Source organism: Dioscorea cayenensis, unplaced genomic scaffold (assembly GCF_009730915.1).
Source record: "Dioscorea cayenensis subsp. rotundata cultivar TDr96_F1 unplaced genomic scaffold, TDr96_F1_v2_PseudoChromosome.rev07_lg8_w22 25.fasta BLBR01000983.1, whole genome shotgun sequence".
Lineage (NCBI taxonomy): Eukaryota > Viridiplantae > Streptophyta > Magnoliopsida > Dioscoreales > Dioscoreaceae > Dioscorea > Dioscorea cayenensis.
The window spans coordinates 25,222-39,704 of NW_024087374.1; the positions used below are offsets into that span (position 1 = coordinate 25,222).

The following is a 14,483-nucleotide window of genomic DNA, read 5'->3' on the forward strand; positions in this document are numbered from 1 at the left end:
CAATGGACAAAGACTGAAGCATTACATTGTTGGAGAGCTCATTGAGGAAGGGAGAACCTATACTTTCCCAAATCCCTCCATCACTGAATCAATGAATGAAAAGGGGTCGTGCTCATGACCTAAAATGAGCTCTTGCTTTTCTTTTTGATTTTCAGTCTTTTGTCTTATTTCTCCATTTGTGCATATAAATTTTTGGTTATCTTAGTTGATTCAGGTATAGATGTTTCCTGCAGGTTCAGAAATTGTCCCAGGGCTTCCTTTGGCTTATTTGATATTCAAATGTACATGCTAGAATACAAACAACTAGTGTAGACTCATTAGGATCGACTGCTAAGAAACATAACCGGAGTATGTCAGGAAACCCGGGTGTGGATCGTGCACTAATAATGAGAAACTAGAAATAGTTTTCCCTCCAATTTTTCCTAGTTTTTGTTAGCAATCCCAAAGTCCACCTTTCTCTTTCTATCCACTTTCATTACCTTTTCCCTCGCCAAAAGACCGACCCAGACGCTTCCTATACCTTTCCCATGATCTTCTTGTCTTTTCCTTTATTCTTTATTACTTTTTCCTACAACTGAGACCACTTTTATGACTTCCCATCACTTCACCCATCAAACCTTCCCATTTCCTCTTTCCTTTTCTATTACTTACTTATTTCAACATAACTCTCACCACTCTCTAACAGCTCAACTCATTAGCCTGAGCACCTCCATCATCCCTGTTCATCCTCGTCAGTCTTCTCAACATCTTTCTTTGAGTTTCCTCTTGTAGCCCTTCAATATGCCGACCAAGCGAACAAGGCACACAGCCGTGGCATCAAGCTCCCGAGACCAATCTCCTAGGTCTTCTCCAGTGAACCATCCCTCGATTGCAGAGCTGCTTGATTCACCTTCACATGGCGTCATCTTCAGAGATGCTTTCCAACCAAATAGGGATAGGGTTCTCTTAAAAAGAAGGATTATTCCAACCAAGTATATGGATGATGGTCTCATACGCACCCTAGGCATTATAGATGATGTTTATTGGATGGTAGACAACCTAGGATGGACTGAATTTTTCAACATGAGATTTCCTACCTATGAACGCTTAACACTAGAATTTCTAAGTTCCATTGATGTCCATGTTCTCTATAGCCAGGGAAGTGAAGAAAGTGAGATCACATTCCAACTTCTTAACCAAGACCACAAACTCAATCTAGCTCAATTTAATCAGAGTTTTGGTCTCCCGACTAGAGGAGACCGAAGAACCCCTAAGGACTTTGATTCCACGGACTTTTGGCACACATTCACCCAAGAACCCAAGTATGAACCCTCCATTGCTAGAGCCACTAGTCTTAGGATCCCCTGTTTTAGGTACATTCATTGTATCATGGCTTTTACATTATTTGGTCATGGTGATTGTGAAGCCATAGTTAGGCAATCCGAAATTATGTTTCTATGGGCAATGTTGCATGCCACTTCATTAGATACTAATGCACACCTAGCTTGCCAGTTTACCAAAGTTGACAAAGCTTTATCCAGTGATATTGTCCTTGGCTGCCTCATAACTCCAATTGTATTTGCTTTTAACTGTGATCTGTCTCCATTTCAGAGAATTCCTGGTAACATACGGTTAGATTTGGAGGCTTGCATTGCCATGAAAGATGATTGTAAAAGAAGCTAATGTTTACTACCTCATTCTCAAGGGGAACACACCACCTTATCCTCTCCCCAACCTCGAGCGGACTACAATCAAATGTCATGAGTATTGGGGCTTTTCTGGCCAGAACCTGCCTTCACCCCACCGCACTAAACATTCTACTATAGGACACAGCCCACAACACCCTCAGCAAGAACCACAACCAGCAGACAATAGTGAGTGCATTCTAGCTGCCCTCACCACCATCTCTGCTGAACAAGAAGACCAAAGGCTTGTTCTAGACCAGCTTCAACAGCAAGTCAATTCGATGTATGAGTGGCACATCACGCAAGGCCACTTTTTCTGCACCTCCTCATTGATTCGGTCAGTTCCACCCCACTTGCTTACTTTCTATTAAATTCTTATCATTGAGGATAATGCAAACAGTAGGCTTGGGGGAGTTTAGAAGTAGAGTAGTCATGCATTCTTGCATTCATCTTACATCTGCATATTCATCTTGCATTTGCATATAAGAAAAAAACAACAACAACAACAACAACAACAACAACAACAACAACAACAACAGCAGCAGCAGCAGCAGCAGCAACAACAACAACAACAACAACAATAACAACAAAACAAAAGACTCTTGCTTTCAGAATTCCTATGATCAATTGTTTGGCATGACACATAGAAGGCATGGGATAGTTGCTCTTGTTTAATGGTGATTAGACTGCACACTTAGCATTGGCATGAGTTTAACTTAGCTAATTCCATTGCTTGTGATCTTGTGAGTTTTAACTTAGCATATACTTTTGTAATGAACTCTTCTTGAGACTTTGTGGCCCCATAACACTTTCTTTGGCCAAGTTAAAATCTTAAATAAGAAGAAAATGACATAGGTGATGTTCCAAAATCTGAAGAAAAAAAAGAAAAAAGAAAAAAAAAGGTCTATAGCAGTATTCCTTTGCTTTCAATGGTTAAATTCTATTGAAGCACGAATGAGTTTATGTAGAGTTGTAATAATTAGTTGGGTGGCCCTTGTGCCTAACCAGCATATGCACCCTTCAAAAAAAAAAGAGAGGAGAAGATCACTACAATCTACGTTAGTTAGACAAAATTCTGAAAAAAAATAAGAGAGAAAGAATGAAGTTGTTGATGAAATCCTATAAACAATCGGGCTAGTGATTTGTGTAGGGGGTCTCATGGGGTCTCTAAGGTTCATTGCATCTTTATATCCTATTTTCAAACTCAAGACCATTTGCATGTGGGATGAATCAATTTTCTTTTGTAATGCTTGTGTGCAGTCCATCATATGAAAAAAGGTCAATTGCTTCATGTCCTTTATGAACTGCCTTTACACTTATGCTTGTGTCTTGTGCCAAACAATGTTATCATCTGATTTCTGTGTACTTCCCTTGTTGTGGTGTTTGATTGTAGCATTGCTTGAGGACAAGCAAGGATTTAGGCTTGGGGGAGTTGCAATATTCTCCAAATTCATTATCTCCAAATTTATTGCCTAATATTTTTCATTCCAAATGTATGTTGGCGCTAATATTGTAGCTTATTGAAAACTTTTGTTTGGTTTTTTCATTATAAGGATGCAAATATTGTGGATATATTAAACTTATAGGAGAATAACTTAAACTAAACTCATGTATTCAGTTTTCATAAATATGGATCATGTAGTGGAAAGAAGTATATGCTTAATTTTTCAAGCTGACTTGTTAATGTCCTAATATTGTAATAAATAACCATATAAATTCAATTTGAAAATATTAATATCCTAATACCTTAAATAGCTAGAAAGTCCTTAGTCAAGTTGCAATTGCAATTGCTAATATTAGCATTCATTCCAATATACTGTCACTTGATGTTTTTGTTTTTTTGTTTTTATATATCTTTGATATCTGTATAGTCTTCATTCTATCTATTCTTTGTCATTGTCATTGCTAATTGTGCCTATTTGATTATTGAGACATATATAATGTCGGTTGCTTCTATTTGTATCTCAATTTGTGATGGCAATTCCAGTATCATTTTCAGATTTGCACTACTCTCTTCCCCCTTCTAGTGCTAGTTGTGCAGTTTTTGTTTGTACATAGCTCTCTATGTAAAAGAATATGTTTTAATCTATAAATTCTATAGGTGAGCACATCATCTACAATTGCTTATCATGAGATACCAACAGTTAGAGTAAATTTCTCATGAATTAAGCCAGGGTTTTTAAACCTAGATAGGACCAGGTTAACCTGAAAACCAATCTTAAGATTAGCCCGATACATTCAATTGAAAAATCTAGATTTTCAAAAACCCAATATTGAATCAGTTCTTTGGCCGATCGGATCAGTGAACCAGTCACCTTGATAGATTTGCACTTTTTTATTTTTTATATAATTTAAAAAAGTAACATTCCTTTACTTTTATGGATCATCCATGGTAGCACGCACTTATAGCTTAGTTGATTAAAGTATTTTATTTATTTATTTATTGTAAACCAAGGTCTACAGTTATAATGAAAGTATGCAAGTTTTCATTTTTATAAAAATTTAATTTTTTTTTAAAATAAAATTTCATATTTTCTATTTTCATAAATGAAAATTCATGCTCCTGTTAAAATACATGTTATTTATTTTTATTATTTTAGTGTGATGTATGTAATGTGTATTATCTAGTACCTACTATGTAATTGAATTTAATTTGCTTGATTATTTATATATGTAACATTATGTCCTAAAGCTTTGAAAGTCTTGTTTTTAATTTTTTTTAGGTATAATACCAGAATTGGTCTCTCTACTTTTCTCAGTCTTCTCTTTGGTCCCTCTACTCAGAAATGCTCCCAAATAATCCCTCTATTCTTGAAAATGGTTCTACTTAGTTTCTTTTACTCTAAAATACACCAATTATTGGCTGTATTTTCAAGAGTAGAGGGACTGGATGGGAAGAGATTAAGGGTAGAGGGATTAAATTGGGTCATTTTCAAGAGTAGAAGGATTAGGGGCGCATTTCTGAGTAGAGGGAGCAAAAAGAGAAGAGAAAAGTAGAGGGACCAATTCGGGTATTATACCTTTTTTTAATCTTCAATATTTGTTGTTTTTTTAATTTTAAAATTATTATTTTATTTTGGTGTATCCATTATGTATTTGGATTTATCATGCTTAAATATTTATTTATGAGACATTATTACTAAATATTTGATTTTTTATCATATATAATTAAAATATAAATTATTTTTTTACCAAACTTAATTTACCCTTGTTCAACCAGGTTGAACTTCTTGACCCCTGACCTCTAACCTTTTTCAAGTTAAAGCCCAGTCCAATTATGAAAGCCTTGGATTATGCTGTTAATTTTATCAAGGACTTTTGTTTGGGGGACTTTTTCTATGGCCTTCAATAAAGAAAGATTATATTTGTCATTAATTTTGCATATATATCAAAGGTTGTTATTTCCATATGTCCTATTTAATCTCTCACAATCATTGTTAGATTTATCCTATAATATAATCTTTTTGTCAAAATAACTATTGTAGTTCTTTTAATTAAGCTTATTCTTTACATAGAAATTCTGATTATACTTACATTAGTCTTGGAATTCAAAACCCATGATCATAGTCGAATAACTATCATCCACCTTAGTAAGTCCTTTATTATAAACATTGAAGGAGTAATAGAACCAACTATGAGATGTGTCAACTTTCTCAACCCATATATCACATTTGAACATAGTTAGCTAACAAAAACAAAAAAGAATTCATAGCTTTAGTTTCAAAGCAATAAGTAAAGATATATATAATTTGTGGCTTGAAAAATTTAATTTCAAAATATGTTTGTTTATATTTATACCAATTGTTGCTAGATTAAGGTTCAATAGCTAATCAATTAATGCATATTCAGCTTGTTCAATCCTTTCTTGCAATCTGGGTTCTTGGTTTATATTGGGAGTATATAGTTGGACTTGTTGGTCTTAGGGTCCTTGAATGTTTTTATTTGATAGTTAATGTTCTGTTAGCTCAAAGACTAATTAAACCATTTTTTTCTGGTTTTACTAATGTTGAGTGTTTGTTATATTGTTCTTTGATAGCTTTTGATTGAGGCATGCCCAAATTTGCATAGATCTTAATTGCAAAAGTAGAAGCTAGATATATGATTCTCATCATCATTTAATTGAAGAAAACGCTATTTCCATATAGTTATTCTAAGTTCCTCACCACGTTTTTTGTTTTTGGAACGCCCTCACAACTTTTTTGTTATTGGAATTACAAACATTTGAAACATTGTGTAAGTATAAGTGCACCAAACATGAAATTGTAATCTAAGTTAGTTTTCTATTGCTTACCTTAGTTCTCTGATGAAAACATCCCTTTTTTGAAGTATTATATCAAATTTGGTCAATTTAACAATTGTAATTGACCCTATCGGTTTTAGGAAACTGATTATATCTACATTCTCATAAATGTATTTGTTTTTTTATTTATAAGCAAAATTATACTATAGAAAGTGCATCATTGATACGATATTATAAATCTAGGTTTTAATTGTAAAATACAAAAAAAAACCCCTTGTTTTGTTTATCAAATATTTATCATAATTTGCATATGGTATCATTTTTCTCAAGATCTAGATATTGAAGGTAGTATCATGAGTAAGGTGTAGGATCATCAAGGATTGGTTTCAACAACGTGTTAGATGCAAAGAAGATGGCAAATTATCTCATGGTTGATAAATTCCGGGCATCTGCACTACTGATTTACAACCACGATATGTGATACATTGCTTCTTCAATTAGCTTATCTCGAAAGTTTGCACAATCATTTTCTCTATTATAGACATGAATTGTATCCTCTTGCCAAAGGTATTGTTGTTATTTTAAATAATTGTATCCTTTTTGCTAATCAAAAGGGGTTCTTTTCCAGTTAGCTTGATACTAGAGCCAACCTTGCAAGCTAATTTTGGGTAAAAATTTTCAGGCGATCTTCTGAGAGGTAACATCACTGCAGCAGTACTATAGCAAAATTACTGTTCATGCGCCCGCGTGGAAATTCCTGCAGCCCACATGGGCGCATAGAAAATCCACATGGGCGCGTGGGGGCACGTGACAGACGCGGTCTAAGGCCTATAAATAGCTGTTTTGTCCTATTCTTTTCTCATCTTTTGTGCGGCTCTTGAGGGGTGAGACGGCTAGGGTTTGGAGAGGAGGTCTTTGCGGCTTTGGAGATGCTTCATCACCAACTTTGATCGATTCCTCCTCCGTCATAGCATCAAGGAAGCCACCGGTGAACCTAGCTTCGGAGTGGGTCCTTCAAGACGTCGAAGCTCTCCATCAAGGCCATCAATTCATATATAAGGGGGTTTATTTCTATGATTTTAATGTACTTTCATTCATTGATGGTGTGTTTTGTATGTTGCTCCATGGAGAGCTAAAACCGTTGAGGGTATTTGGGCTTGTGAACCCTAAGATTCTCATCTTTTGTGGATTTACTTAGTGTTTCTATTTAATCCGAGTTTGATTAAGTTTCAATCTTGATTGTCTAATGCTTGCTTGCCTTATTGATCTTTTGGTTATTTGGTTTGCATGATTTGTTACCTTGGTGAGAGAGAGGTCTCCATTAGGGTTAGAATCTCAAAATTGAAGAGGGTTGAGAGGGTGAGTCATGAGATAGGGAGCATCCCCTTTTCCCTCCGATTGGTGTATTCTATCTCCGTTCCCTAAGCTCTATGCAACCATATTTGGTGTGAGGCGTGAGATTGAGAGATTTCTCCACCGGGACCTTGTAGGGGGTTAGGATTCTTCGTCGGGAATTACGGTTGGATCAATCTTTAGGAATCGGATACACCTCTTGGAATCCCTAGAGTGCTTTGCGGTCACATGTGGTGTGAGGTGTTGAGATTGAGCGATTTCTCCACTGGGACCTCATAGGGGACTAGTATCGGCGATCTGGAGGCCGGATCCGATTATATTTGGATTTCCACGACTTAACTTACTCATCATAGAAACACTTTGCTTATCTGGTACCTAATACCTGAATCCTCGGGGGAGCATTGCCCGAATACCCCACTTTTACTAATTGAGATCTCCATCCATTTCACCCTTGCATATTCGTCTCCGATATTCATTTCTTTGCACATTAGATTACCATACCTTTCCATTTATCATTAGGCTAGAAAGCAGAGAAGAAGTTAGTACTAGTAGCCCTGCTCCCTGTGGATTCGACTACCCGACTCACCGGGTATTTTATTAAATATTGAATTGCGGTTCACACGCATATTCGGATGCGTGTCAACAAACTAAGGGATTATTGGCATTCAAATATTTATCAAATATTGAATTGCAACTATTTTTTTAAATTAAAATAAAAGACAAAAAAAAATTGAGTGATTAAAACAATGCGGAATTTATGATTTATAATCTTGCATAAATAAGAGTTTCAAAATGATTTTTTTTTTTTTTTGAAAAAGTCAAAATGAAATTTTATAAAACACAAATAGTTTAGAGAATTTGTGTTTGTTTTGAATAGATATGTTGGGAGATGCTGACTTGCTATGAATCTCATGTTAGTCTAATTTACAATAATATTCAATGAATGATGAACTTAGTTCATATTTTGTAAACCATCTTTATATTTAATTTTTTATATTCATAATAACTAAAACTTGATTTGTTTGTTTTAGGTTTAAGTGCATTTTAAGTCATTTGATTTGTTGCTTCTTTCAATCATTATATTTTTTAAATTGTTTAATATAGATTGTGTGTGTGCGTGCTCGCGCATAGAGATATATATTTATATATAGGGAAAATTACCTAAAAGTTCCTGGACTGTTTCAAACTTCCACTGCAATCCCTCTGACAATTTCGTTTCCCATTAGATCCCTCATTTTTTTAGCCATGTTCTCTTCAGCCCTTGCTGTTAGTTCCATCAGTTAAGTGGAGGTAAAATGACTCAAATGCCCATGTAACCATGTGAGATGAGTTTTTCCTCTAAGTCACATCACATTTAATGTAAAGTATGACCAAATATTCCAATGAAGCTTACTTGTCAGAGAAAAGATGATATTTCACTCCTTCTCAACGTTGCCATTGTTTTTGAAGGTGTGCTTGTTCATCTTGGTCTGGTTGCCGAAGCTTCAAGTTCGTCTCCCACTTTGTTTAGTTAGTAGGTTGGAGTGAAGATATTTATACGTAAGCTGTTGTTGCTCCTGTTGTTGTTGTTGTTGTTGTTCTTCTTCTTCTTCTTCTTGTTGTTCTTCTTGTTCTTCTTCTTCATCATCGGCATCTTCCTCTTCCTCTTCTTGTTGTTCTGCTTCTTCATCTTGTTCATGTTGTTCTCTTTCTTTTACATCATTTTCTTCATCTGCTCTTCATCAACTTTATCTTCTTAACCTTCGTCTTCGTCATCTTGTCTTCATTTTGCTCATCTTGTTGTCTTCATCTTGTCTTCTTCTTCTTCTTCTTCTTCTTCTTCTTGTTATCCTTCTTCTTGTTGAGTCCAATTAAGCACACTTTTGCATCTATAATATACGAAGCTTAATCACTTTTGTCATTTTTGGAATTCCATACAGCCGTCAGTAACAATGGAAACATTTTCGGCCGTGGCGCGATACAAAGGTGAAGGACATGTGCTTCAATTCACCGTTTTAAGTTCATGGGAGTCGGTCATGGGTGAGATATGTGCTCGCTGGGCCGTAGATGTTTCTCAAGTGAAAGTGAAATTCGTAACGCCTGACGCATACAAAACGCTTTGCCCAATTAATTCTGACGCTGATTTTCAACGTATGTGTCATATATACCATAGTTTCAATAAATTTGTCATGGACATCATCATTGAGGATGTCAGTGTCTCTGCAGATGGAAACTTGGCCTACTTGATCCCATTGTAATACTACAATCACTGATTTGCTGGTTACTTATCGTTTATGTGTTCCTTTAATAATATATCACGTGTATTAATATATCTTACTGTATTAAAAATGTTTCCTATGTATAATACAAAATTCCTGTAGCTTATTTTGAATTCCCGTGTACAATATGTCATTCCTATATATAATTTTGTTTTTTGTTTATAATATACGTTTTCTGTGTATACTTTTTGATTGTGTGTATTTTTTTACCGCAGAGAATCATTATCAGACAACGTCAACCCCAATGGCGATAGTTTTCTCTCCCAACATAATTCTTCTGGGGCGTGCAGTATTGTGTGGTATACCGATACACATGATGGTTCCACTATACAAGTAGGCCAATGGTTTGAGAATACAGACCACTTTAAAGATTGCCTGTGAAGCATAGCTATAAGGAAAATTTTTGACTTTACATTTATAGAAAATGACAAACTTCGGGTAACTGTAAGGTGCGCTGCTCAGGAATGGCAATGGCGAGTGCATGCTTTTAAAGAGGGAATTCATTGTGTGTTTCGGCTGAAGACAATGCAAGCAACTCACATTTGTGGTGAACGAATTGGTACGACAGTCCACCCAAAAGCAAGCAAAAAGTGGGTTTCCGAACGTGTCATGCAAAAATTAAAAGAAACACCATTATACAAAGCTGTTGACATACAGAAAGACATATTGCGTGACCACGGTGTTTGTTTTCCATACAAGCCTGCTTGGATGGGGAAGGAGGTTGCGAGGTCAGCGATCCACAGTAGCGAGTTAATAGCTATGATTTGCTTCAATGGTACACAGATAAAGTATCCGTGACAAATCTCGGTAGCGTTGTAACCATTAAAAATTACGGCGAGCGGTTTAAGCGTGCTTTTTTCATTCGGGGCTTGTTTATTGGGGTTTAAGCACGGGTGCAGGCCATTACTTTTTATTGATAGAACCCATTTGCTAGCCAAGTATGGCGGGAAAGATGACAATGACGGCCTATTCCATGTAGCATTTGCTATCGTCGACAACGAAACTAATGAGAACTGGACTTGGTTTCTTGCTACTCTTGGGGATGCCTTATACGGTGAAGATACCTATGATAAAATTATAACATTCATATCAGATCGATCTAAGGGCTTGGTTCATGCCGTCGCGCGAGTCTTCCCCTCATCACCACATGGTTATTGCCTACGACATTTGGAGGCGAACTTCATGAAGACCAACTCTAGCCTTGGTAAAGCTTTGCGAATGCAATGTTGGGCAATAATCGTCAAAATTACGTAAGCATACACTTCCAAAGAGTTTGATGATGCAGTTCGTGAACTTGCATGTCTATCAGCCGATGCACAAGCTTGGTTGATGAATAAGTCCGACGTTGATCATTGGTCAAACTATTCATTTAAAGGAATGCGATGGTGCGAGATGTATTTGAACGTGGCAGAGTCCTTCAACGCCTGGATTAAAGAGGCACGACATCTACCAGTAACAAGCATGGTTAACTCTATCAGGTTAGTCACCTACCGGATAGTGTCATGTGTTTCCGTGAAATATATGAGCATTTATGTGTATTATACAGGTATCGTGTGTATATATTTTGATTCATGTGTATACTATTAATATTAATGTGCATAAATCAATATTTAATGTGTATTATCCAAATCACATGTGTATATATTATGTTTCCTGTGTATACAATTATTAATTATGTGTATATAATAAATATTTCTGTGTATATAATGAATTTTACTGTGCAACTATTGTTTTGCAGGTTTAAACTTATGAATATGTTAGCCGAAAGAAGTGAACAGTGCAACAATTGGGATACATACCTTTGTCCTGAAATATGAAAAAAGGTTGAGCAAATCGTTGATGAAAGCTGTTTCCTTAGAGTTGGTCATTCTACTGATGACACATACGAAGTCATTGACAATAACAACAATGCGGTTAGCCTCCAGTCTCATAGCTGTTCATGTAGAAGGTGGGAAATACATGGCCTACCGTGCAAGCATGCATGTGTAGCGATTATGCAAACAGACACGAATGTCCATTCTTATGTTGCTGATTACTTCACAGTGGAATGGTATCATCGGGCGTATGCAAATCCAATATCCCCTGTTCCCGACAGTGACAAACCACCTGACGACAACTGTCCACTACGACTTCGGCAACCAATATCAAAGAAACAGCTAGGACGTTCTAGAAAGAAGCGAATAGAGTCACAAGCCTTCGATGTCCGTGAATTACATTACAGCCAGTGTCACGAGGTTGGTCATAACTGGCGATCATGCAATGCAGTTATAGCGGACTGACCATGGTAAACCTACGCTAGCGTATGACATTTGATTTTGCTTTCACATGTTCAGAAGCACGACTTTTATGATATTTTTATTTACCTGTGTTATTCTCTCGTTTGTGTGTTGAAAACCTTATTTCCTGTGTATGTTTTGAATTTGTTGTGTGTAGAATACATTTTCCTATGTATACTTTTCCGTTACTATGTATGTTATATGATTTGCTGTGAACTACATCCGGAATCTATGGCTATTTTGCAGGTGTTATATGTTATTACATAACGACATTTTCAATTACAAACAAAGTTAGGCATTACAAACGCAAGATCTCATATGGAATTGCGAAGCTGCTCATGTTTTTTCCCAGTACTTTATACATTTTTTTCAACATCGCCGGTGACCGGATTATCCTGGTTCTCCTTTTCTTCCTCCCTCACTTCATCAGGGGTAGCATCTTTAGCAGTGGATTCATTGTTGTCGCCCTTGACAGCGACGGTGTTCTTCTCTTCGTTGCCATGCTTCGCGTCATTGTTGGCGTCCTTCTCACCTCCATTGTTCTCCTCCGTGGCGGCCTCCGTCGCAGTCTCGGTGTCCTTCACATCGTCGGCGTCTTTGTCACCTTTGTTGTCCTTCTCTCCGGCGGCAGCGTCCTCGTCAGCCACGTCCTTGACACTTTCGTCGTTCTTCTCCCCGGCAGCGTCATTCCCACCTTCTATATCCTTCTCACCGCCGCTTAAGAGTGATTGGTATTCTTACAAAATAAAATAAGTTTTATTAACAAACTTAAAAACAATTTCATTAATTACTTATAAAATAATAATTAAATATTGTTTAAAACTATCTTAATGTTTAAACAAAATTAAATACTATAAATTTAGAAAAAAAAATTTTAATTTATTATTTTTAAAATAAAAAAACCAAAGTTTCAAATTCAATTTTTAACAAGATAATAATAATAATAATAATAATAATAATAATAATAATAATAATAGCCAAACTTTGGTTTTGATTCGAATTCCAACAACTCCACGTGCCAATTGTCCTTGCTAGCTGTTCCCAAAGAAAAAAGTAGGGTTAAAATGGTCATTTCAGCCGGCTGAAATGATGGGCAATTAATACTTTTCAAATGTTTTCTCTTAAGGGCATTGGCGTAATTTCACATGGCTTTTAATACCTCCGTTTTCTCGGTCAACTACTAATGGGCTGAAAAATAAATAAAAGAAAAAGGAGGGACTCATGAGAAACTCAATACTTTGAAGGATTAAATGGGATTATCCAAACTTTCCAGGGATTTTTGGGTACTTCCCCGATATATATATATATATATATATATATATATAAGATTAAATCTTCAAAATAAAGATTGTTTTTATAAACTATAAAATAACCTTTAGTTTTTAAAACTCTTTATGTGACGATATATATATATATATATATATAATAATTAAATTTAAAATTTTGTTGATGTTAATAAATACTTGTTTTTTTCAGAAAGCAAAAAATTTTATTTCAAAATATTTCAATTTTATTGGTATTAATTAAATCAAATCTTGGTCAATTGAAATAAAAATTTTTCCTTCAACCGCCCCTATAATAGGAGAGAGTAGTGGTTCATTACAGTGGCGGACCCAGGAATTTAATTCAGCACGAGCTTAAATAAAAGTCAATGTTCTCATATTCATCACCCTTTAATTTTCCTGTGTTCTTAGCCCAACCATGGCCTTTCCTCAGGCCAACTATGACCAGTGGCAGAACCATAACTCATCGGTAAAGGGGTTGAAATCAATTACTATTATTGTGAGGGATGTTTTAATAATTTCTCAAATTTTATTAAACCTTAAAATTTGAGTAAATTCTAAATAAGGAAAAAATTTCATTACTATAATTTTTTACATTTATTCATGCCACATTATCAATATAATTTTTTCTTAATTATTAAAAAAAATTATAAAGTTAAGAACTTTTTTTTTTATAATTTTTAAAATTCCCACAATTTTTTGGAAAAAAAAAAAATTTTTTTTTTTTACTAAAATTATTAAAAACTAAACATTGCAAACTTTTGAATTTGAACCATTGAGACTCCTATCATCCAATTCCCACAAACCACTCAAGCACATGCCCATTATATATTGGCTAAATACAAATAAAATATTATTAAACATTAATATTTATATAAAAAATCTTAAGTTTAATTTTCATCGTACATGATTCTTCTAAGATTTTTCGGCAGATCAGCCTGGGCTACCACTCATATGGGTCCGCCCCTGAGTTCATTTACTTTTTAGGTGGAAAGTTAAAAATTCTACGCTCTTCCTGGTGAAATGATTGAGAATTCATTACTTATCTACATTTATCAATTAAAAAAAAATTCCTCCAAACAGATATTCAAAAATATTGTTCCAGTGTACTTCTTTTCTATCTAAAGCCATCCTTTGCAATGTGTAAAAGTATAGGCAATCTTATCTTATGGTCAATTATTTTATGATTACCCCACACACACACATACAGTGATACATATTATATATATATATATAATATAACAATAATATTTCCATATGTTCAGTGCATTGGGTATATCCCCCAACCAAACATACCGAATTTATTCCTCAACTTTCTTTTAGTAAAACATAATATTTACTAATTAATGGTTTAAAAATATAATAAATTTAGAAGATTACCCTTTCAAACTAATTTTTCAAAAAAAGCA

General features: G+C 35.1%; 1 protein-coding gene across 1 annotated transcript; it reads left to right on the forward strand.

Moving 5' to 3' along the window:
• The first annotated feature begins 9,188 nt into the window (after positions 1–9,188).
• Positions 9,189–11,794, forward strand: LOC120255401. Its single transcript, XM_039263236.1, has 7 exons — positions 9,189–9,490; positions 9,731–9,804; positions 9,937–10,290; positions 10,450–10,719; positions 10,801–10,993; positions 11,254–11,271; positions 11,374–11,794. The coding sequence occupies exons 1-7, from the start codon at positions 9,189–9,191 to the stop codon at positions 11,792–11,794; spliced, it is 1,632 nt and encodes a 543-aa protein (XP_039119170.1).
• The last annotated feature ends 2,689 nt before the right edge of the window (positions 11,795–14,483 follow it).

Bases quoted from the DNA above. Each gene is read 5' to 3' on its own strand.
- LOC120255401 (XM_039263236.1), top strand. From the start codon at position 9,189: ATGGAAACATTTTCGGCCGTGGCGCGATACAAAGGTGAAGGACATGTG. The intron at 9,491-9,730 runs GTAATACTACAA...TTTTTACCGCAG, and splicing joins TTGGCCTACTTGATCCCATT to AGAATCATTATCAGACAACG. The intron at 10,720-10,800 runs GTAAAGCTTTGC...TTGATGATGCAG, and splicing joins GAAGACCAACTCTAGCCTTG to TTCGTGAACTTGCATGTCTA.